The sequence below is a fragment of the Cydia fagiglandana genome, chromosome 27 (genome assembly GCF_963556715.1).
Source record: "Cydia fagiglandana chromosome 27, ilCydFagi1.1, whole genome shotgun sequence".
In the NCBI taxonomy this organism is placed as follows: domain Eukaryota; kingdom Metazoa; phylum Arthropoda; class Insecta; order Lepidoptera; family Tortricidae; genus Cydia; species Cydia fagiglandana.
This window is the reverse complement of record NC_085958.1, coordinates 1,755,100-1,777,515: the sequence shown is the minus strand read 5'-3', so window position 1 is coordinate 1,777,515 and position 22,416 is coordinate 1,755,100. Positions and strand designations below refer to the sequence as shown.

General features: G+C 35.3%; 1 protein-coding gene across 1 annotated transcript in view; it reads right to left on the bottom strand.

The window, feature by feature from the left end:
* Positions 1–13,431, bottom strand: part of LOC134677994 (transcription factor SUM-1) — a 29,822-nt gene extending 16,391 nt beyond the window's left edge. The window contains exon 1 of the mRNA XM_063536436.1: positions 13,192–13,431. Within this exon, the coding sequence (XP_063392506.1) occupies positions 13,192–13,416 (225 nt within the window). The 5' untranslated portion in view covers positions 13,417–13,431. The remainder of the gene's footprint in view (positions 1–13,191) is intronic.
* Between the last annotated feature and the right edge of the window lie 8,985 nt (positions 13,432–22,416).

The window sequence follows — 22,416 nt, the reverse complement described above, 5'->3', positions numbered from 1 at the left end:
TCGAATCACCTAACCGATAAATTAATGTTTTATCTGGCGTATGCAAGCAAAGCCGGGTGCAAAAGCTAACAATATTTATATATTTGAAATGCGCTAATCGAGCTCTTTCCAATGATGTATAACACATCATCATTACTTAATTTTAGTTTTTTGGTTCGTGACTTTATGACCTCTAGAGGGCGCAGTGTTAATTTTTTTGTGACGCCATATAGCCTATAACCAGCGGACGATTAAGACGATTCGAATGACATATCGTTTGTTAAATTATAATAAGTACTTTAGAAGTTATGAGGGAACAGATGAACATACATACATACATACATACATACATACCCACATACATACCGGTCAAAATCATAACCCTCCTTTTGCGTTGCCGTAGTCGGGTAAAAATAATATCTGCACGCAAAAATGTTTTAAACGACTATATTTTCTGGCCGCGTAGCCAAGATGCCGATCGCTTACGCTCCGTAGCGATCGAAACGCAACTGTCACTGTCGCACTTATATGGAAGAGTGATAGAGAGACATAATGCTTTTCGTTGTCGAAGCGATAGCGATTGTAACCTTGGCTAGGCCGGCTGAAGCCATAAAAGTGTTTGTCAACATATTTTTTTAATATTGTCGATTTTACGTACGAGTCATTTGTATTATGTATAATAAGTTAAAAACGGTAAGTTCTACCTAAGGTTTACTCGGGTAATTCCGAATGCCGGAAACTGTCGGATAATTCCGAAAAGAGACTTTTATTATGATGGAATTTAGGGTGATTTTCATCAAAATTTCGGAATTATCCGACATTACCCGAATACACAGAACCTATAGTTCGTTTTTTTTAGCATTAGAAAGAACTTGCAAGAAGGTAAGTGATCTTGACTGGTCTTTTAATTGAAAAACGCTTTTAAACATTCTAAAATGTGCAGGGTGTATGTATGTGGTGGACCTATAGTAATTATCAAAGCAAATAAAAAAAATCAAAAGCATTTATTTTCTGGCAACTAAGGCCCATAGATACATACCTTACAAACTAACATATACAATAATAAAAATCTTAAATACCAAAAAAAAAAATCCGGAAAAATGCCGAGATCGAGGAGTTAGTGGCCGAACCCAATATCATCGGCGAAACGAAAGCGCACAGACTTCGCTGGTTCGGTCACCTACTCAGAATGGGAGAGGATCGGGCTGTCAAGAAGGCGTTCTTGGGACGACCGACTGGTAGCCGTCCAGTGGGTCGGCCCAGGTATCGCTGGGAAGACAGTGTGGCGGCGGATCTGCTTCAGCTTCGCGTCAGTAACTGGCAGGAAGTTGCGCAGGATCGGGACAGGTGGCACGCTCTCGTTTCGGAGGCCAAGATTCTCTTTGGATCGCTGAGACAAAATAGTTAGTTAGTTAAATACCAAAAAAAATATGGTTGTCTGTAAAGTCGGTTTACGGACGATAATTTTGCGTGATAAATGTCATAAGAAAACATTGATGAAAAATGGCCGTAACGTTACGGCATGGAGATCTGTTAACAACGTTTCCATGGAGATTGTCCACAACGTGACACTTTTTCGTGCATGCATTTTCGTGACGCAGTTTTTTGTATACTTCGTTTTTTTAGCATTAGAAATTAGGTTGTTTACCTCTTACTCTTGATGTGTCTTTTAATTGAAAAACACATTTTAAAAATAAGTTAAGGCAAATATGTAACAATTATGAATCTAATACGATCATTTATATTCTTCTGCTTTCATAAGTAATAGTTTTTGATTTTTAAAAAGCGTTTTTCAATTAAAAGACATGTTAAGATCGCTTACCTTCTTGCAAGTTCTTTCTAATGCTAATAAAAACGAACTATAGTCGAAGGAACTTGGCTGCTTTTTTACACTCGCCCACTTTTTTCTTTCGCCACAAATCGGGTCGGCGAGAACAAATGAGTCGGCGCTAATAAGCTAGTCTAATTTTGTGGGGGACATAAAACTCATAAGCGTATCGCGTAATAAAAGCAGACTTTATATGTTTTTGCTTGTTTGAATTTACGCTTTGTGAACATTTATTAATTAATAGTTATTTACGATACAAGTGCGGAAAAGAGGAAATTCGAAACGAGTGGCAATAAATTAAAACACGACCGAAGGGAGTGTTTTAAATCGACACGAGTTGCGAATTACCTATTCGCACGTGTATCGTACAACGTTTAACAGTACATATATTATGGCCCTTTAAACTTTTGACATACGTACGGAAAGGTACTCTTTCCCGCGCTAGTGCGGAAAAGTAGGACCATAATACCATAATGTACTGTAAAATAATATTAATGAGCTATATTCTTCTTCTTCTTCCTCGCGTTATCCCTTTCTGCCACGGCTCATGGGAGCCTGGGGTCCGCTTGACAAGTATATATAACTAATATTTTAATATGTATTTAAACAGATATTTATCTGTTTAAAAATTTACACGGGAGACTGAGCTTTGCTCGTTAAACATATAAATGCGCGTTTTTAGGGCGCTCGTCCACTTTCGTGTTAAGTAAAGTATGTGAGATTGAAAGGCAGGGTGTCGCACATTAGCCCCGTAATTTATCTGACGTGTATTCCTTCGGGAAGCACTTGGAAACAAATAAATGCACCCTCTTAATGAAACCGCACTTAACGGTAATTTTAGACTTCGAATGTGTTTGTGACTGTTTTTATTATTTATTTATTAAAGGGAAACAAACATCGAATATTATACATATTAACAAATCAGTTAAGATATTACATTGGCTAACACAGTTTCCACTTATAATAACAATTCAGTGGCTCAGAAAAGACAATTAGCAAGGCCATGAGTAAGCCCATTCAAAAAAAAAAAACACTCAGATTAAGTTGTGTGCATGTAATTGTTACTGTTAGTTTTTAGGGTTCCGTACCCAAAGGTATAAACGGGACCCTATTACTAAGACTAATCCTGTCCGTCTGTCTGTCTGCTACCAAGCTGTATCTCATGAACTGTGAGAGCTAGACAGTTAAAATTTTCAGTTGCCGCAAACACTCAACATCAAATCAAGTTAAACTGTTTACAGTTTGAACACGGCTCCTGAGGGCCTATCGTGAAGCACGTTCGACGGGTTGCCTCCCTGTCTTACTTATGTACGAATTTACAAGTGGAACAGAGAAGCAACACGTCGAATGGGGTTTGCGGTAGGCCCTCTGTTTTCGTATGAAGTTTGTAACCGAACACATTTAGCTTGGTAATCCACTCCCGCGCATCTAATTCGTTGTGACATCCTCTGGAGCGAGTCCGCTTACTCAGACGGCATTATCTATTTTAAAGTAAATTCCTTTAATATATATTAATGCGCCTATCTTGTTTGTTTCTCTACTTGGCGGTATAACTGCCATGCACCCAGATTAAGGTTTAAAGACGCCACAAAAAAAATCAAAAGATAAATAAAACATTAAATTTAATAAAAGAGATTTGATATTTATTGAAATCAAATTTTACAGCATTACAGCTAACACCGAAGCACTGTAAAATTAAGTACCTAAGTAATAATAAAGCGATTAATAAGCTACCTATTACATGTTTGATTCGCAAACGTAAAAAATCTTTAAAAATCTTTAGAGGTAGACGGACCTAACTTAGCTTGGTGTAACTCTATATCTTTTAAATTTATTTAGATACGTACATACTTAAAGTCTATTTCAATAGAACTTGCTAACTATGTAAACAAACCGCCATATTGAAATTGTCTCTGAATGATCAATTTACTAGTGATGGGCAAGACTCCTACATACTACTTTACTAATGTCAAACCATATCGAATAATAAAATACTAAAAGTAAAAAACAAGTAGTTACTTATTTTTAATTTGTATAATCACGATCAGGAGACAAATTAGTACTTAAGAATCATGTATTGATGTATTTTATAACCGTGGCGGTAGGTACAGAGCGTGGGTTGGGTAGTGTGTAGCGGGTTTATATTACAAACTTTAGTCACAACACTACCCATCATAGACAATTGTAGAATTTAAAAGAAACAAAACCGCCATTCCATCAGGTCTTAATAACCTAACTTATGAAACCATTTTAAACTTTTAATTAAATATCCAAGATACAGTTACATATTTATGTATTTTACGGAACGGATCGTTTCAATAGTGTATATGTGTATGGTTTCAATGGTATTTGATGAGGTGGTGTGAAAATTCAAAGAGAAATAGTGATAAATCAAAATTGCGTTGTTTGTTTACATAGTTTGCAAGTTCTATTGGAATTGACTTTAAGTTCAAGTTATTTAAACGTCATAATTTCATAAAGGTTTGCCGATTAAAATAACACTTGCATAGTCTGGTCTAACTGAGCTTGGTCTAACTTTATATAGGTTAAAGTCAGGTTAAAGTCTAAACATTTAAAACCGATACAAGTATGTTAATGTTCAACGATACGGGAAACGATTTACATTTACATATCTATTTCGGCGTTCTGAACCCGTTAGAGTCGATGCCACTAATCCTATAATCTGTCCTACGTGACGTCTATTTACGTTCAGAGTTTAGAGATTACGTCCTGGGTTCCTGTTCTAATGAGGATGGGAGGTTGAGGATTACCCATCCATACATCCAAAGAATTTTTATTGGATAAAACTGCGTTCCAAAACCTGCATTGTGGACATCCATAATGCATATTATATGTAAATAGAATAGTATAGAATAGAATTGATTTATTCGTAAGCACAAACAATCGGTACAATACATTATATAAAAGAAAACACAAAATAATATTAAAGTGCCACGAAATGCTGGTGGCTTTAAACTTAGATTAAATTGCTTAAAATACATTTTGATATAACTGGGTACTATCTAAATAAACAACGGGTTGCACTCCGGGAGTGCCGGCAGAAGTGAAAACTCTATGACATTGCAACAGTTTTTCGATCAGGTCACGTGTCTGTTTTACGAATTTTTTATCTGTCGAATCTGTCGGTCACGTGACCTGTCGCGAGTTATCATTTTTTCCCCATCACAAAAAATGCACAGCGCCTCTAAAGAAGTTTTCACTTTAAAAATACGAATATAACCGTGTAAAGGGGCCCACTGATTACCAGTCCGCCGGACGATATCAGCCTGTCAGTTGACCGCAAAACTGCCGCCTTAAGAAAAAAAACCATAAGTGACAATTTTTGCGAAATTGAGTTATTGACACCCTCGAAATCAGGAAGAAAAATGTGATTTTTCTATCTAGCAGTTATTTTTTATCTCTAACAGGTCACGATTTAGACAAGCATAACTACACACCATTTTGGTAAAGTTACTGCCTTTTTGAGAAAGAAAAAGCATAAGTATATATTCATAGACAGAAAAGTACTAAATTGACGACTTGTGTTTCTTTCCTTTGTCTTGAATTTGAGCCCAACAATTATTTCACAAGAAGAAAAACCATAATATTGGTTTTCTCTAAAATTTCTATGTAAAAAACCCATAAGTTGACAGAAGTGTTCATTCTTGTTAGTATAAAATAATTATTAGTCATAACTATGGGAATCTGAAAAAACATAAGTTGCACGTTATGTTTTTTCTATCTCTTATGACTCTTCCTTATGCTTTTTCTGCTTAGTGTCGGTTGCAAAAAAAGTAAACTTGTGCTTTATTTATTAAATGTTGTGGTCAGTTATGCTTTATCAGGCTAGTAGGTAGTCCCCCTCCGGTCCCCTATAAGGACAGATTTTGGCCGGTTCACTCCTGGTTACTTTCCTTCGGAAGAGGTTGCGCGTACGACGCACGTATTAATTACTCCTGTGCCTACTTCAAAAAATATTACAAGTGTTAATGGTATACGTGATTGTAATAAGTGTCAAAAATTATTTGTAAGTATACTTATATCCATGTTACGTTTCTCATCTCGTCGCGTATTCCAGATTTTGCCTAAATTTTTGAATAACTTTAGGTATATTTGTCACGGTCATTCTAGTAGGTACTTTTTTTTTTAAGAGGGGAAATGCTTTACGCGTACCACCCGGCGCGGGGACGGGCCGGGATGGTTATGTGGGACTCCCTGTTGTGGGCTAATGAGACCCTAGGTTTACCCACTAAAACCCCTCTGTTGCCGCCTCGCAGCAGCGAGCGTTCCTGGGACCTCGCCATATAGCAATATGGCGAGGTCCCAGGAACGCCGAAGTACTCTTCCGCAACCTCGCCAGATTCTAGTAGGTACCTACGTTAAGGCTTGGCGCGCGTATTCAAATGTTTACCTATGCGTATCTGGAATTAACATTATCTCTTTATTTATATTGGTGTTAAGTAACTTGTCTATTGAGACTAAAACATATTATAACCCTGACCACGAATTTAAGGTACAATGGCTTAAAATAACGTGGTTTAAAGTTTCGATCCTATGTGTGATCACTCCGGCACCACCGAGCTTTATGTATGTTGCAAAATAACACTTACAGTTTTGCATTGGCACATGGCTTAATTTTATTTTAGTATGGGATACACCGCCCAATTTCAAGCTTGTTCATGAAACAGGCATTTCCCAACTATTTATTTTTCATTATGTTTGTTTCATGAGTATCGCTTTGTTGTTATTTTTATGATTGCAAGTTTTGTTATAATGAAATAAAATTGAGAATTTTCTGAGTGTTTGAGCTTATCTAACATTCTAATTCTAAACATATTTTATTCTAGAACGCAAAGGCTGTTTGTGCTTGCTTCTTGGCTGTGGGTGCGTTTTTTTTGTTTTGGTTATCAGATTACTAATGGTAACATTCCATTTCTAACCGCAGCTGCACTACCGGTACTGAACGCGTCGCTGTCATTGTCAATTTCCATAGTAAAATGAACAGTATTGCAGCTGTCGTTGGAAATGGACTGTCACCTTAACGATGCGGCAGTCGTCCAGGAGCAGACGGTTGCTTCTTATGGCCAGATGTTACATTCAAGAAAATAATGTCTAGCCACAAACATCAGCAGCATCTCAATAAATTAAGGACTAGTACTTCAGTTTGTATTACATTATGACATTTTAAAGGTCCCTAATAGCATTTTTACTTAGGTAGTGCAATCTAATTGTGCATTTTTTTAGTTTTATATTGCATTATTAATCAAATATCTCTAAAAATATCTCCTTTTTTTTCTTTAAATAATTAATTATGAATCTTTATCGTATTTTTAAGAACTCCTTTAACGAGATAAATTATAATTTGATAACGTTAACGAAGCAAAAAAAACATAAAGTACCCAATTGTGCTTTTTCAGCTTCGAGATCGGTCAGTAACATAAGCACAACTGTGTACTTGTGTTTTTATTTCTTAGACATCGTAGTGCAAAACTAACACAAAAACCATAAGTACACACTTATGTCATTTAATGTTAGTAAAGGTATTTTTATTTTATTTATATCACGAGGCAGTAACTATTTTTTCTAAATAACTTATTTAAATAAATAGATATCGAATAATTTACAACGCATAAAAATTCTACATAATTACTTTGTTCATTAACAAAAGTTTCAACTTTGTACTTTGAATTTAACCTATTTGAACAGGAGTGCAAAGTTTTTTGGCTTTTTCTCGAAACTTACTTTTTGTCAGTTATGGTTTTTTTTCTTAAGGCGGCAGAAAAGGCCACACACTAACAGTTTTCTGTCAGTTTTCGGCCTGACGACTTACACGAACTGATCGTGTGTGGCCGCCTGACGATTCCAGTCAGCGCCGACAGATATCCGCCGGACAGTCCGTGGCCTCGAGTCCAGTCAAACACACATCATGAGGTAGCCGGCCGGCGATCGACACACGTTACAGCATTAGTAAATTCTATTTTATTCCTAATACTTAAGAGTTCATAGTCCCTAATAAGCAATATAAGCATACGACTTTTTGTCTTCAAACATCACGGATCCAATACTTAATTCTTTGAGGCTGATATTTGCTTGTAATTTCATACACAATTTACGGTCAGTAGACCTTATTAATCTTAAATACGGTAGGGCTTCTGTCAAATTGAAATAAAATTATTCCGAATGTGCAAACTACGTCACCAGATGTCAGTATAAAATTTATACAATTTTAAGGCCTGAATACAACAATGCGAAGGTTGCATGTATCTAGTTTGTCAAGACTTTTCTTTATTTATCATGTTGTTACCTCGCAACTGTTGTTTACTGTCAGTCAAAAATAAATGTCGTAAAGAGAATTATAACATAAACCTTATTTTTTCTCTATTAATTTTAAATGTGACATATTGTATTTGCGTGGCTTATATATTCGAAAATACAGACATGATTATTGATTGCTGGAAGTGTAACCGAGAAAAAAAAGGAGCAAGCATTCAAAGATTCAAATAGGGAAATTAGCCTCCCAATATTACCTAAAACACTGGTTAAAATTTTAATAGTTCTCAAGATAACGCCGGGAGGTATACCATCGTTGGCGTTCACGGCAGCTAGCAATGAAAAGACTAGCTATGAAAAATACCTTTATAAGAAAATCGAAAACATAATATCACAATTCTGATTTTTTTCATGACTGACATTCTGCAAAAATTTTGCGATTTGATTCTATAAAGTACGCTATAAAGACACGTGGTAGGAACACTAGCGCAAGTATGGAGATACCTCACCTAACCTAACCGAAGTACCTGCTTAGACAAGAGATAAGATCTATGCCTGAAATTCTTCAGCTACAAGTTGGATCCGAATTATGACAACATTAATTCATTCCGTTTTAAGTTAAAAGAACATCTGGAGCAAACTGTGTTCGGCGTTACAGAGCGTGGCGTGGCGATATTACCTACCTGCAATTCTCCTACTATGTGACAATTATTACAAAAAAAGGATATGGAGTTAGAAGCTGCAAGCGGTGGATTCAACCTACTTTTACTTACACCGGCTCTTATTTAGGTGCTATCTTTGTATACCAAATTGAAAGAAATGAAAATACTTTACTGTTATGCTTTTGTTTTATTCATTCTACTCTTTAAAACCTTTTCTACATAATATTAGGTCGGGTAGGTGGGCGGTTTACGAGTGATTTTTTTGTTTGATACGTTGTAATAGATTTTTATAATTTACAAGAAATCAAACAAAAAAATTACGTTCATCACCAGATATAGTAATCCACTTCGTCACCTTTTTCTGGTAGTATTTCGTTTCTGTAACGGTCTGGCGCCCCCTACGCAGAATTTCGCGTAATATTCCCTATTGATAACCTTCGTCCTTCTCAGATTTGAAAGTCAGTTAGGTAATAAAAGCTTGTAAAATAGTTTCTGGTTGGGCCAGTAATTGACTGGTAAAGAATAACTTAAAACATTAAGTCCACCTTTTGTACCTTTAACTTGTTTTGTGCAATAAAGTATAAAATAATGAAATAAATAAATATTTAAAGGACATCCTATTTTACTAGTAGAAATAATAAATAGGACCAAACAATGGAACTGTTACAATTATAGAGTAGGTAGGTAGGTAGAGGTAGGTAACTACTTTATGCAATCTGTTTAATTACGGAGGCAAACATAATAAAAACATCAAAATCAAATTTCATGTAACTAATAAAATAACTAAAAAAGTTTCATAATTTCAATTATAGAGGACCTTTGGTTCCAAAGAACCAGAACCAGAGCTTTGGTTGCAACTATTGAGGTTTTCCATTTATCCAAGTAACCAATTAACCAGGTTTCACTGTAGTAGTAAAATATAGGTTTACATTTTTTGCCTTATTACAAAGGAATAAGGTCCAAAAGTGTAAACATTATCTTTGACGTCGACAGTCCATTTTGAGGAAAAAATTAAACTAGTTGAAAAACACGAAACTGAAGGCTTTCGACTGACAACAGATGACGGCCAACAGGCCACCGGCCGGCTATCTGATAATGTGTGTGTAAATTGGCCTGCAGGCCACGGACTGTCCGGCAGATATCTGTCGACGCTGACCGGAATCGACGAGCCGTAGTCCGAATAGCCGTCAGTCCAAAATCTGAAGTCTGAATCTAGAACTGTTAATGTGTGGCCTGCTGCGGTTAACTGACAGGCTAACATCGTCCGGCGAACTGTCAATTTGTAGGGATCTGTCAAAATTATATCAGACTATTGCCGGCAGGCGGCCGTACGGTGGGAAAATGACGACTCGTCTGTAGTCGCAGAGGTGGCAGCAGACCATTGCCGGCCGGCAATAATCGCTTATGTTTGTGGACGTTATTGGTCTAGGACGGCAGGTCGCCCGATTAGGCCAGAGACTGCAGGCGGACTGGTAATCAGTGGGCCCCTTAACGCAGTTTTGTATTCTAAACAACGCGTTCCAAATTTAATACTTACAACGAAGGACCCACCTGAAATATTTAAACGTGAGTCGGGTCATTCTCGTGGACATGCACACAAATGTACATACACAAATAAAATTGTAGTTCAATAAAAATGTGAGAAATATAAACAAATATAGCTTACTTAGTCAGCATAGGAATGTAATTTATTTTATTGCTAAAATATAGATTAATAAAAAAAATATAATGTACCTAATATGTTACGACCATATTTCAGATTCAGTACCATATTTTGACGTATAATGTGGTCTTAACGTATAATAATTAATCAATTAATTATTGTGTTAAGGCCATATTTCAGATTCAGTAACATATTTTGACTTATAATGTGGTCTTAATGTATAATAATTAATTTATTAATTATTGTGTTAAGACCATATTTCCGATCCAGTACCATATTTTGAAGTGAATACGAAAAAGTTGTTAATTTTTTTGGTGTAATTAATGTTAATTTACTAAGAAAGTCTGTTTACAATAACAAACTTAGTTAATAAAAAGTAACTTAAAATTAAAACTACCTACAAAACTAAAACTAAACCTAAAAAAAAATACCTAAAAATCTATATCTAGAGACCCCTGGGGCATAGTGCCAAGAATGCTGGCAGCATTTCCTCGCTGGATCGCAAAGCTTATGCGTTGAGCGAGGAAGCTGCCAGCTCTTTTGTCCCCAGAGACCTCAACAAGCCATTTGGTTAGGTGACATTAAGTTTTGTTGAAAATTGACAGTACCTTTGTAAACATAAATATATTTTTACGCGACCCAGACTAAGACCCAGATTGCGGCCTTCAATGCGATGGACCGACCAAGTTAAAGCTCAGCTCAGTCACATTTAAATCTGTGCGAGCGAAATGCAATAAATAGAGAAGCATGGCGGGAAACAACAAAAAAGGCCGTACAACGACCTCATTGACCACGACTGCTCTGACAAGAGTATCCGACTAAGAAGAAGAAGATAATCAATAAATGGCCGAAGTTAGACAATCTAATACAAACCTTAGGGTGGGCTGTCAAACTTTGGTCCGTAGTAACTAACAATTGAAAGGGTCCCTACCCGTCGCAAGGGACCGTACACAACTTCTGTCTAAGATATCTACTTGGAACACTATTTATTTGAAAATTTACAGTAACTGACTATTATACAGACATCGAATTTTTAGGAGCAAATTCAAATGACAGCTAGGGTGTCCCTACATCGATAAACTCAACTGTCGATATTTTTCCTCTAGTGATAACTTCTAGGTTTGTTTTAAAAATTATTGTTGGGAGAAAAAATATATATATAGGTATATATAAAATTTATTACAGTTGTCTGGTAGAGAATTCCACGAGTCATTAAGTTCGCCTTTTGTACTTTTTGTGATGTTGGATATTTTGATGTGCAATAAAGTTTTTAAATAAATAATTAGCGTAACAAAAAAAAAGATCATAATCGGATAATTAGTTATTCGGATCGACAAGACACAGTAGCACATACTGCTTACATTCAAATCTACTCGCGCGGTCTAATACCCCATCTACATACAATACAACTTCAATTTCAATATCTTCAATGTCAAAATAATACTTGTTAAATATCACACTAAAATAACAATAATCATAATCAATACAAAATATACAACGAAAATTAGGCTGTTCTGTGAAAAATAGGCACATTTTATGAACTCGTTTGCAAACCGCGCGGAGGGTGCCTAATTGCTATTAACATTTCGAATGTTTATAGATTCTTAATGGACATTTCAGACATTTTAGCTTCAACATAAACGAAATTATGATGAAATAAATCATCATTAATTTATTTATTTCTATAGGTACCAATACATTGTGTTAGAATTAGAGATACAACGGATAGTTGTTTGGCCGGATATCCGGTATCCGGCCGCCGAATATTCGGCCCGCGAAATTATACCTACATTTCGGTTTTTCAGGTACGCATTGTGCAGGCTTTGATCTGTTTCGTAGTGAAAGTTCGCGTGGACTCATTTCTAAGTTCGAAAATGAGTGCGCGTGTAATAGTGGAATGTTTAATATAATATAATAAATGTTTTAATATAATAAACGAGGACGATTATGACCATGACGGTTTTTTAAATCCAGATTTTTTACTCCAAAATCAAGCAATATTACTATCCGGTATCCGGCCGGATATTAAAAAGAGAGCCGGATAGGACGGATACCGGATAGTAACCGGATATCCGGAGCATCTCTAGTTAGAATACTAACGAACTAATTATGTATATACTTTTAAATAAATACATATTGATATTTGATAACATGTCAATCAAAAACAAATACTTACTTAACTAAAAAAACCAAGAAAACACGATACAATTAAATTACAGACACATTATCAGAATTAATATAGATAATAATCATTATTCTAAAGGGAGTAGTTTTTTAAAGCATAGGTTAAAGTATTGAAAATTGTTTAAGCGTCATTCATGTTAAGTCAACTTTGATCGCCTCATAGGTATCTACATATTTCGTTTTTGTTTTATTAATTTGCCGCCATTTTGTGGTTTCCGCTTTTGTTAGCCAAGTCTGCCTGCATGATTCATTTGTCTTATCTATGTAGTTTATTGTACAATCCTCTAATGTTTACTTAATTTTTTTTAAACACTTTTAACAAACACAATAGGTTTGGTTTGTATTTTTTTAACGTTATGGCAATTTTTCATGACGTTACGTTACGCAAAATTATCGGACGTAAACCGACATTACAGACAACCAAATTTTTTAAGATAACGGTACGGTTACCATCAGATGCCATCGGAGCGGCCAAATAACTAAACAAGCGTCTATTGTAAAGGCATTAGAGTGCGTGCTCAGATATTTTTCAGCACCTCGGCCGCTCCGATATATCTGACGGCGACTGTACCTATTGAAAAAGTTCACATCAGTTTTGAACTTACTTTCCTAAGCCTTCGCCTCTCTCTAAGCGTCGCCGCTTTCCTCCGGTCCACGGCCGCAGTTTTCCTCTTACACGCCTTACACGCCCACGCCAAGCATCTCCGACTTGGCCCCAACACATGCTGTATATGACCCTCCTCTTTACTCTCATCCTTCACACAACACTCATCACTTTTACTTTTATAATAACGAAAATCCTGGTAATTATTGTTAAATTCTTCATACATTTTGAGGTTAGAATTTTGAAATTTGACAGTTGGAAGCGCGCGCTTTTTTTTTTCAAGCGGCGCGCGCCGCGGCTTACACTACACTGTTCAGCCGAGGGTTGAATCGAGTTTTACAAAATATAACGGCTATTAATACACTAACGCCGCGCCGCTCTAACGTCGAAAGATGCCAATTTATTGGTGTTTGGATTGAAATTGATGCCGCCCATAATTTTCTGGGAATTTGTGACGATGAAACTGTCGGGACGGTTTTATCGTGTTTCTTGTTGAATCGATTTTTTGTTTGAAATAGTAGCAGATTTAAGTCGTCATTTTATTGCAGGACATTCTTAAAGAGTACCTATTGTACTGTGTGTAGTGTTGTAGTTGTGTGTAGTGTATTGTGTATTGTAGAAGCAGTGGTGGCCGAGTGGATATGACGTCTGACTTTCAATCTGGAGGTCGCGGGTTCAAATCCTGGCTCGTACCAATGAGTTTTTCGGAACTTAGTTATGTACGAAATATCATGTGATATTTACCACTTGCTTTTCGGTGAAGGAAAACATCGTGAGGAAACCTGCATACATCTGCGAAGAAATTCATAGGTGTATGTGAAGTCCCCAATCCGCATTGGGCTAGCGTGGGGACTATAGCCCAAAAACCCTCTCGCCCATGAGAGGAGGCCTGTGCTCAGCAGTGGGACGTAAAAATAGGCTGAAATGATGATGATCATGATGATGATGACCTATTGTACAAACTTGTAGTGTTATACTTGGTCAAGCAAATCTTGTCAGTAGAAAAAGGCGAGAAATTCAAATTTTCTATGAGACGATATCCCTGCGCGCCTACATTTTTCAAATATGCCGCCTTTTTCTACTGACAAGATCTGCTTGACCAAGTATAGACGATATTATTTGCCGAATTTTATAGTTCTGGGTCTACGGGAAGTATCCTATAAATTTTGATTCCCTTGAGAATATCGAAATATACCTACGTTTTTTGTGGCATAAACGGCCGTAACTTTTTTTACTTTTAACTTAAAAGTTTGATTTTTTCACAGCTTCAAGGGACTGTAGACCTGAGTATATAGTTTTAATTTCAACTCGATACCTCCGCGCGTTCCTGAGATAAAGGCACAGAAGAAATAATAATACTACCGTACAGACAGGACGCTTCCTACAAACCCGAAGTTTGACAGCGATTCAGGGTCGAATCGTGCTATCCCTTTCTAATATATAGCACTATCCCTTTAGGCTAGTTAGGATTGTGAAAATTCAAGTAATTATCTTACCTGGGGGCCGATTTTTGAATTTCGATCGTTCGATTTCGTCACTTGAAAATCGGTGGAAAAAGGCAAAATACTCATTTATGAAATACAAGCGATAGAAATTGGGAATCTAGTGGTATTGACCACTCGTTTTCAATTCTATTAGTAGAATTTCAATGCCTAGTAGTGGAGATATTATTGAACGAAATACACGAAATCGAGCGATCGAATTTCAAAAATCGGCCCCCTGTGGCCGTGCACGCACAAGGAAGTCAAGTGGTGCCAACCCTAATAATTGCTCGGAGCAATGCCGAGCCGAACAGAGCCGAGTTCGACCGAAGTCAGGAGTGTCTCCCCACTGATAAAGGGTCTTGATGGACGTCATCACTGTCGGATGGACGGACGGACGGACAACAAAGTGATTCTATAAGGGTTCCTTTATTTTCCTTTTAAGGTACATACCTCAAAAAAAAAAACTACCGTAGAATACTCGTACATGATGAGTGATTAGCAGTGATCGTACATTTTCCAGCATTTTTGGTGCAGCAGAGTGGTGTTAACGGAATTGGTATAGATAATTTCAACTGAAATGGTAAATTACGGTTAATATTAACGTAATTAAAGCTAATTAATTCCGTTAACACCACTCCGCTGCACCAAAAATGATGGAGAATTTACGATGTCTGAATTCAGAAATCATCACTGATTAGAAAGCTTGAACGTAAAGACATTTCAACCACGCTTATAATGTTATAAAGTTTGAATATGAATATTTTTAGTTTTTAATCATATATATGGTACAAAAACAAGTCAAAAAACAATAAATAAAAATAACTTAAAATTAAACTTAAACTAAAATACAAACTATTCTAAAATAAAATAAAACTAATATGAATATTTAATTATCTAAGGCCCACTTGCACCATTCCACTAACCAGGGGTTAAGCGGTTAAACTATTAACCTAGTGTCAAATTGTATGGCTAACCATGGCAACCTTTGGTTTAACCGGTTAACCCCGGGTTAGTGGAATGGTACAAGAGGGCCTAAATGATATAACAAACTTAATACAAGTACCTTATAAAATTAATTAACTAAAACTAAACTTAACAAAAATCCCTAAAACCTACCTTCTTAAGCCTAGGCCCCTCGACAAGGTGCCTATCGCGCAGGCAGCATTCCCGCGCTGTATAGCAATGGCAAATGTAAATTAAAATGTTATAAATGTAAATTAAGCTTTAATCGTCAATGTCGTCATATCTCCATATAATCCTAGATTATCGGGATCTCGGGACGTCAAAACTCCCGCCATACATTTCCGATAAGTGGTGCCGGAGGGCGCATGCGCCCCGCGCCGGTACGGAGAGAGGCTGCGGGGACAGAGGCGTGTGTGGAGACGGCGCTGGTTATTGATTTGTTTATTTTTCTAGTTTTTACTCAGCAAAAATAAAACAGTCTCATGAGTAACAACAATAGGATTAAAAACTAACTGCCTTCGTGTAGTGAAGTTAAAAAAGTTAAAAGAATATCATAAAAACCCTTTGAGGTGTGAATTAGAACAGCGATGTTCTAATACTAGCACCAATTACCTACAATGAAATTGAAATCATTTTCAAATGGTACAGAGCTTTTCTGTTATTTTGTTTGATATTAAAACAAAAAAAAAATTCTTTTTATATTTCATAATACCATTGATCGAATTTGAGTGCTAATTTTATATAAATTTAAAATTTTAATTTCAAAGTAATTTGAAAACTAGCTTTTGTAAAGTGAATTTGCTTGTACGGTTTTAGTTATTTTGTACATGTTACACTATTTCTTTCCGTTTAAAATGATTGTGAATGATACTGACACAATAAGCTTAGTAATCTCAGTAGTATTTTTTTAATGAAATATTAAACTAGAATACAATTGCCACTTGGCAATTAGCCTGTCATTTGTGATTTTTATTAAATATAATTTTAAGAAATAAATTACCTTATCATTATTTTTAAATTTAATGTCATGTTATGTTACCAATGCCTTATATGTACCTACCTCATTTAATAAAAAATATTTATGCTCAAAAATTATTGATCAAATATATTATAACAAATCTAAAACGAAAACATTTAGAGTGAAAAATTGAAATACAAACCATTAAAAAAAGCCACTCAAAAATAAAACACAAATAAAAATATATATTATTAACCTGCCTACTCCACACATTTCCCTATCCCCCAGCATAACACATCCCTTGAATTGGGGTGTGATCCGAGTCCTCCGCGGCACAGACCTCTAAAACGGGCCCACAACCAAATCAGCCAAAAACAAATCATTTAACAACCAAAAACAAAAAAAACAAGTGACAAACGTGAAACTGAAGAAATGTGTGCAGTTCGTTTCCTTAATGGATTTTTCTTTCGCGTAAGTAACGATTTTCCTTTTTTGCTATCTATACTCTATTAGTTCTATTATACATTAAATTATACATTTAAGGTTTTTTAATGAATATAATTATCTGATTATATTACGCTTAAGGACGTCATTGATTTAATTATTTTTGGAGACGAAACTCTAACCTATTTTTAGATGTCTACTGACATTTTACGTAAAAATGGCCTCTAAAAATAATACTTATAAGAAACACATACTATATTTTTACATTACTATAATTATAAATAATATAACATAGATCAGGCCTCATAAAACTATATATTAGCATTTTTTTTTCTATTTAAAAATATTAATAAACGCGCTGCAGAAAACGAAAACTAAAAAAGATTTTAAATACTTGCGTAGATTTTTTAGATTTAAAAAGTGTTGAAGTTTGACCTAATTTGATGACATTTACCTAGGAGACGTATCGTGACCTAGGTCATTCAGGACGGGACAGATACAAAATAGTTTAAACACTAATGTGCTCAGGTTATGTCATAGATTTTTAGATTTCGAGAGAATCGTAGTAAATAACAAAGATTAGATTTAGTTTAGTTTTTATTTTTAAATAGTTTGTATTTAGTGTAATTGTAATTTTAAGTTTTTTTTTCTTTATTGTTTTTTGGTATGTTTTCGTACCATATTTATAAGAATAAAGAATTCCGAAGATATGTTTTTTTCTATATCGGTATAAAATGGATATTTACATAGACATTTTATGGAAATAGTTATTTGTTTTACAAGGGGTAAAAGTAGGTGTTTAACCGCTCGTGCTGATATTGATGCCCGAGCAAGCGAAAGATTCCAAAATTGAACCACGAGCGTGTCAGTGTTAATTATTTGTTATATAATTTAAAATACCTAACGGCTTTTTAAAGGTAACTTCTGTCAAAAGATAGTATGTTATATGCGTTTTTACACATTTTATTTTCATCAAATTTAAATTAAATTAATCTTGATATTGACGGTGCGTTATTTCGCGTTTTGGATACTCTTACCATGTTATATTTTAGGGTTCCGTACCCAAAGAGTAAAAACGGGACCATATTACTAAGACTCCACTGTCCGTCTGTCCATCTGTCTGTCTGTCACCACTTCGCCAGGCTGTTTCTCATGAACCGTGATAGCTATAGTTAGTTTTTTTAGCATTAGAAATAAGGTAAACAATCTTGATGTGTCTTTTAATTGAAAACCACATTTTAAAAATAAGTTACGGCAAAGATGTAACAATTATGAATCTAATACGATCATTTATATTCTTCTGCTTTCATAAGTAATAGTTACTGATTTTTAAAAAGCGTTTTTCAACTAAAAGACAGTTTTATTTATTTATTTTATTAGTTTTAGTTTTAATTTATTTAGTCTATACTTAATTTTATTAATAGTTTGTATAAGTTTTGTTATTGAATAAATTTTTCGTTTAATTAAAAGACATATCTAGATCGCTTACCTTCTTTCAAGTTCTTTCTAATGCTAAAAAAAACGAACTATAGACAGTTGAAATTTTCACAGATGATGTATTTCTGTTGCCGCTATTACAACAAATACTTATTAAAAAGCACGGAACCTTTGGTGGGCGAGTCGGACTCGCACTTGTCCGGTTATTTTTAACAATAAAACTATGAAACATGAAATTTAATTTTTAACAAGCAGAAACGTATGCAAAAGTTACTGTCTTGGGTGAGACTTGAACTCACGACCTCTGGGTACCATAATATTATTTCCACTAATAAATTTATTATAACATGAATGACAAAATTGTAGTGATACATGACACATCAATTACATTAAAATAATATCAAAATAAATAATAGATTTATTTACATCAATGTTCTACTAAACTATAAATTGCAGCTATATTTGAATTCCTTAGTAATTCTAGAATTAAATAACACACGGTTCCGGCGATCTAATTTATATCGTAATGTTATTTAAATAGAGCTTAAATTTCTAAATCTATCTTCAACATTTTATTATTATATTAAGTGGAGTATTTTCTTTAAAATCAAAGTCGTTGGATCCGTTCCAAAACATTACAACTCGGAAAGAGTACTAAATGTTGTAAATGCTAGACGAATCAATTTATTAAACGCACTATAAAAACTTAAACGAAAAAAAAAAGTTGCAATTTTCTTTGGGTGGTCACTGTAAAGCAGGCCACTGACGAGCCTTCCAAATGGATGCGGCTACAATGGATTCATCCGAATGGACGGCATCCTAATATTAAACATTGTACGTTTTTGACATTCACGGACCGATTTTGGATTGCAGCCACGCTATTTGGACTGTTGGAAGGCTCGTCAGTGGCCGCCTTTAAAGTGTCGTACCGATCTTGCATTTTTTTGTATATTGTGATACGTTTACTTTATTTTGATGTTATACTTGGATACTACATTAAAATAATTACTTTGTATTTAAATTAAATAAGTGGTAGTGTTAGTAGTTTGTGCCGTGTGGTGGCCGGCTTTAGAATAGCGCCAACCTTCACATAGGATAGGGTGTCGTACGAGGCGACTAAGTCCACAAACCAAGTAAGAAGTTATTTCGTCACGGGGGAGATGGTCCTCTTAGCATTGTTTTGCAATCCATCTAGGAGAAGGATACTTCAAAATAAAACCCGGAATGGAGTTTCCGTAAGGCGCGAGTAGGGTCCGACCTGAAATATGCGGCAGATTCCTGCAGCTGACCTGTCTCCACGCGTATTGGCTCGCCTTTCCTGTGGCATAAGACAGTGAAGCCGAGAGGGTAATGCAGGTGCAATTCCGTCCCAGGCGGTGAAATGTATGTTACACCATAAATCGTCTGCAATAGACGTAAAGGCCAATGATGATGATGATGAGTGTTAGTAGTTTATACAAAATGGACACCACAAAATTCGGCGTTTTATATTTATATGTATAGATTTAAAGTAATGTAGCATTCATTATAAAAAAATAATATGAAGGCAGCTCTCTTGTTTCAAAGGCGTACCAGCCAGTAAATTTAAGTATGTTTCTTTTTTTTTCTTCAGTTTTGTGTCAAGCGTTAGACGTAAAATTAGACATAATCATTATTTTTAAGAGAAGAGATAATTCAGCAATTTTTCGACAAAAATATAGAATCAAATAAAGTGTAAAAATGTATTTTAGCTTTATTTAATATTCCTTTGTTAGTTTTAGAAGCATTTAATTTTTAAGGTTTTTTTTGTAAGTCGCAGTCGAAGTCAGCGAAAAATTCTAGCACCCTCATAAATAATCCATACTAATACAGTGAAACCTGGATAAGTGAGATCTCAAGGGACGAGCAAATTTGTCTCACTTAAAGAGGTTTTCCACTTACCCGGGCTCCCAGTTAGCCAGGTACAAATAAATTTCTGTCTCATTTACAGAGGGTCCCATTAATAGAGGTGAGAATAGAGGATATATCTCAGTTATAGAGGTGGTTAACAAGATATTTTCTAATTATCTTTAAATGTTTAGGTAAAATAATCCTTGTCCCTAAATATTTTTTAAGTCTGTTTAAATATTTCGTTGAATTTATTTTGAATGATTTTCCAAAGGATAGATTTTTTCAATTAAATTTGATTCGGACTTCATTGCGTCTTAGAAATTTATTAAATGAAAATTTGTTTATTCTTGTTCCTTATCAAGATTTCAGCTTTCGTTTCGATAGTTTTAACTACATAAAGTAACTAAATGAAACTTGAAGTCGTTTAGATACAATTAAGCAAATGCGGAATTTGTGGATAGACTAAGAGTTAGTAAGAATAAGGAAATAGATCAATAAAGTCCAAGTTAGAGAGGTCATAGATTGACGTTATCTCAGATACAGAGGTAATTCAATAAAATTAAAAAAAAGCAATTAGGAAAATGTAATGTTATAAATATAGTCTCAGTAAAAGAGGTAAAATACACTCTCTGTCTCAATTATAGAGGTAAATGTGACTATAAAATCACAACAACTAATCCCAGTTATAGAGGTTCGTTTTATCTCAGTAACAGAGGTAATTCAGTGCTAAAGTGTGGGGACCGCACCATGAGTCCCAGCTATAGAGGTTTCTCATTTAACCAGGTTTCACTGTATTATATTTAAAATCGAAAGTGGGTCTGTCTGTCTGTCTGTCTGTTACCTCTTCACGCTTAAACCGCTGCACCGATTTAGTTGAAATATGGTAAAGAGATAGTTTAAGTCCAGGGGAAGGACATAATAGTTTTTATGTCGGAAATTATCCCTGAGGAGAGTGCAAAGGGGGTGGAATTGAAAGGAGTTAATAAATTGCCTAATAATTGAAGTAAGCAATGCGCGAATTGAATGATTGCTATTAGCATCCAGGCGCTATACCTACTTTAGCTGCTGTCAATAATTCAACGCAGACGAAGTCGCGGGCAAAAGCTAATAATATATATATACCTAAGTAACATTCAGCATTGTGAATGATGCCATTACGGAACAGGCTGAAACAAGCCCTGATGAGCGATAATTAGCTTTACAGTTTGCCCTGAATAAATGGTCCGTTCAGCTGAATGCATAATATCGCGCTCGGAGGCCGTTTGTGGGTTGTATTTTCGACTTTTAATATCATGAACACTTATAGCAGAGAGAAAGAGAGTTTTAATGTATGCGCAATAGCGTGATGTGTTTGAAAGGGCTTAAAGATATGGTGTTGTACTTTAATAAGGAGCTAACGCAAAGTTGTAGGTAGGTTTTATATTGATTTTAAGAAGTTTTAATCAAGGGCTAATGCAATAAAAAAAAATGGTTGTCCTTTATATAACTTAATATAACTTTGTGTGTTAACGTCATAAGTTATGACGTTATCATAAGAAAACATTACCATTACATTACGTAATTTACGTAACGTTACCATGGAGATTTGTCCACAATGTTACCATGGAGATCTGTCCACAACGTGACACTTTTTCGAGCATGCTCATCATCATCATCATCGTGGTGTTCATCGATCTATAAGACATTATCACATCAAAAATCACACTGGAACAAAATTTAAATTTTTCTTAAAAAGAAATATGTCATTTATTTACATATAATATATATACAGTGGTACAACTAAACGAAATTAATAACTAAGTAGCTTAAATCTAAAATAGGCCCCTGAGGCCTTGTACCAAGGATGCTGGCGGCATTTCCCCGCTGTATCGCAATACTGATACGTCGTTGTGCGAGGTAGCCGCCAGCTCTTCGGTCACCAGTTACGTCAACCAGACGCTTCGCGATTTCTGCGAACAACTTATGCGCGCTGGGACCCCATGGACCTAGAGTTTCAACTCCAATTTTTCTTAAGTAACTAATTTAAACTATTTTTTCAGGTAATGCCGTAAAGACGGAGTGATGGTTCCGA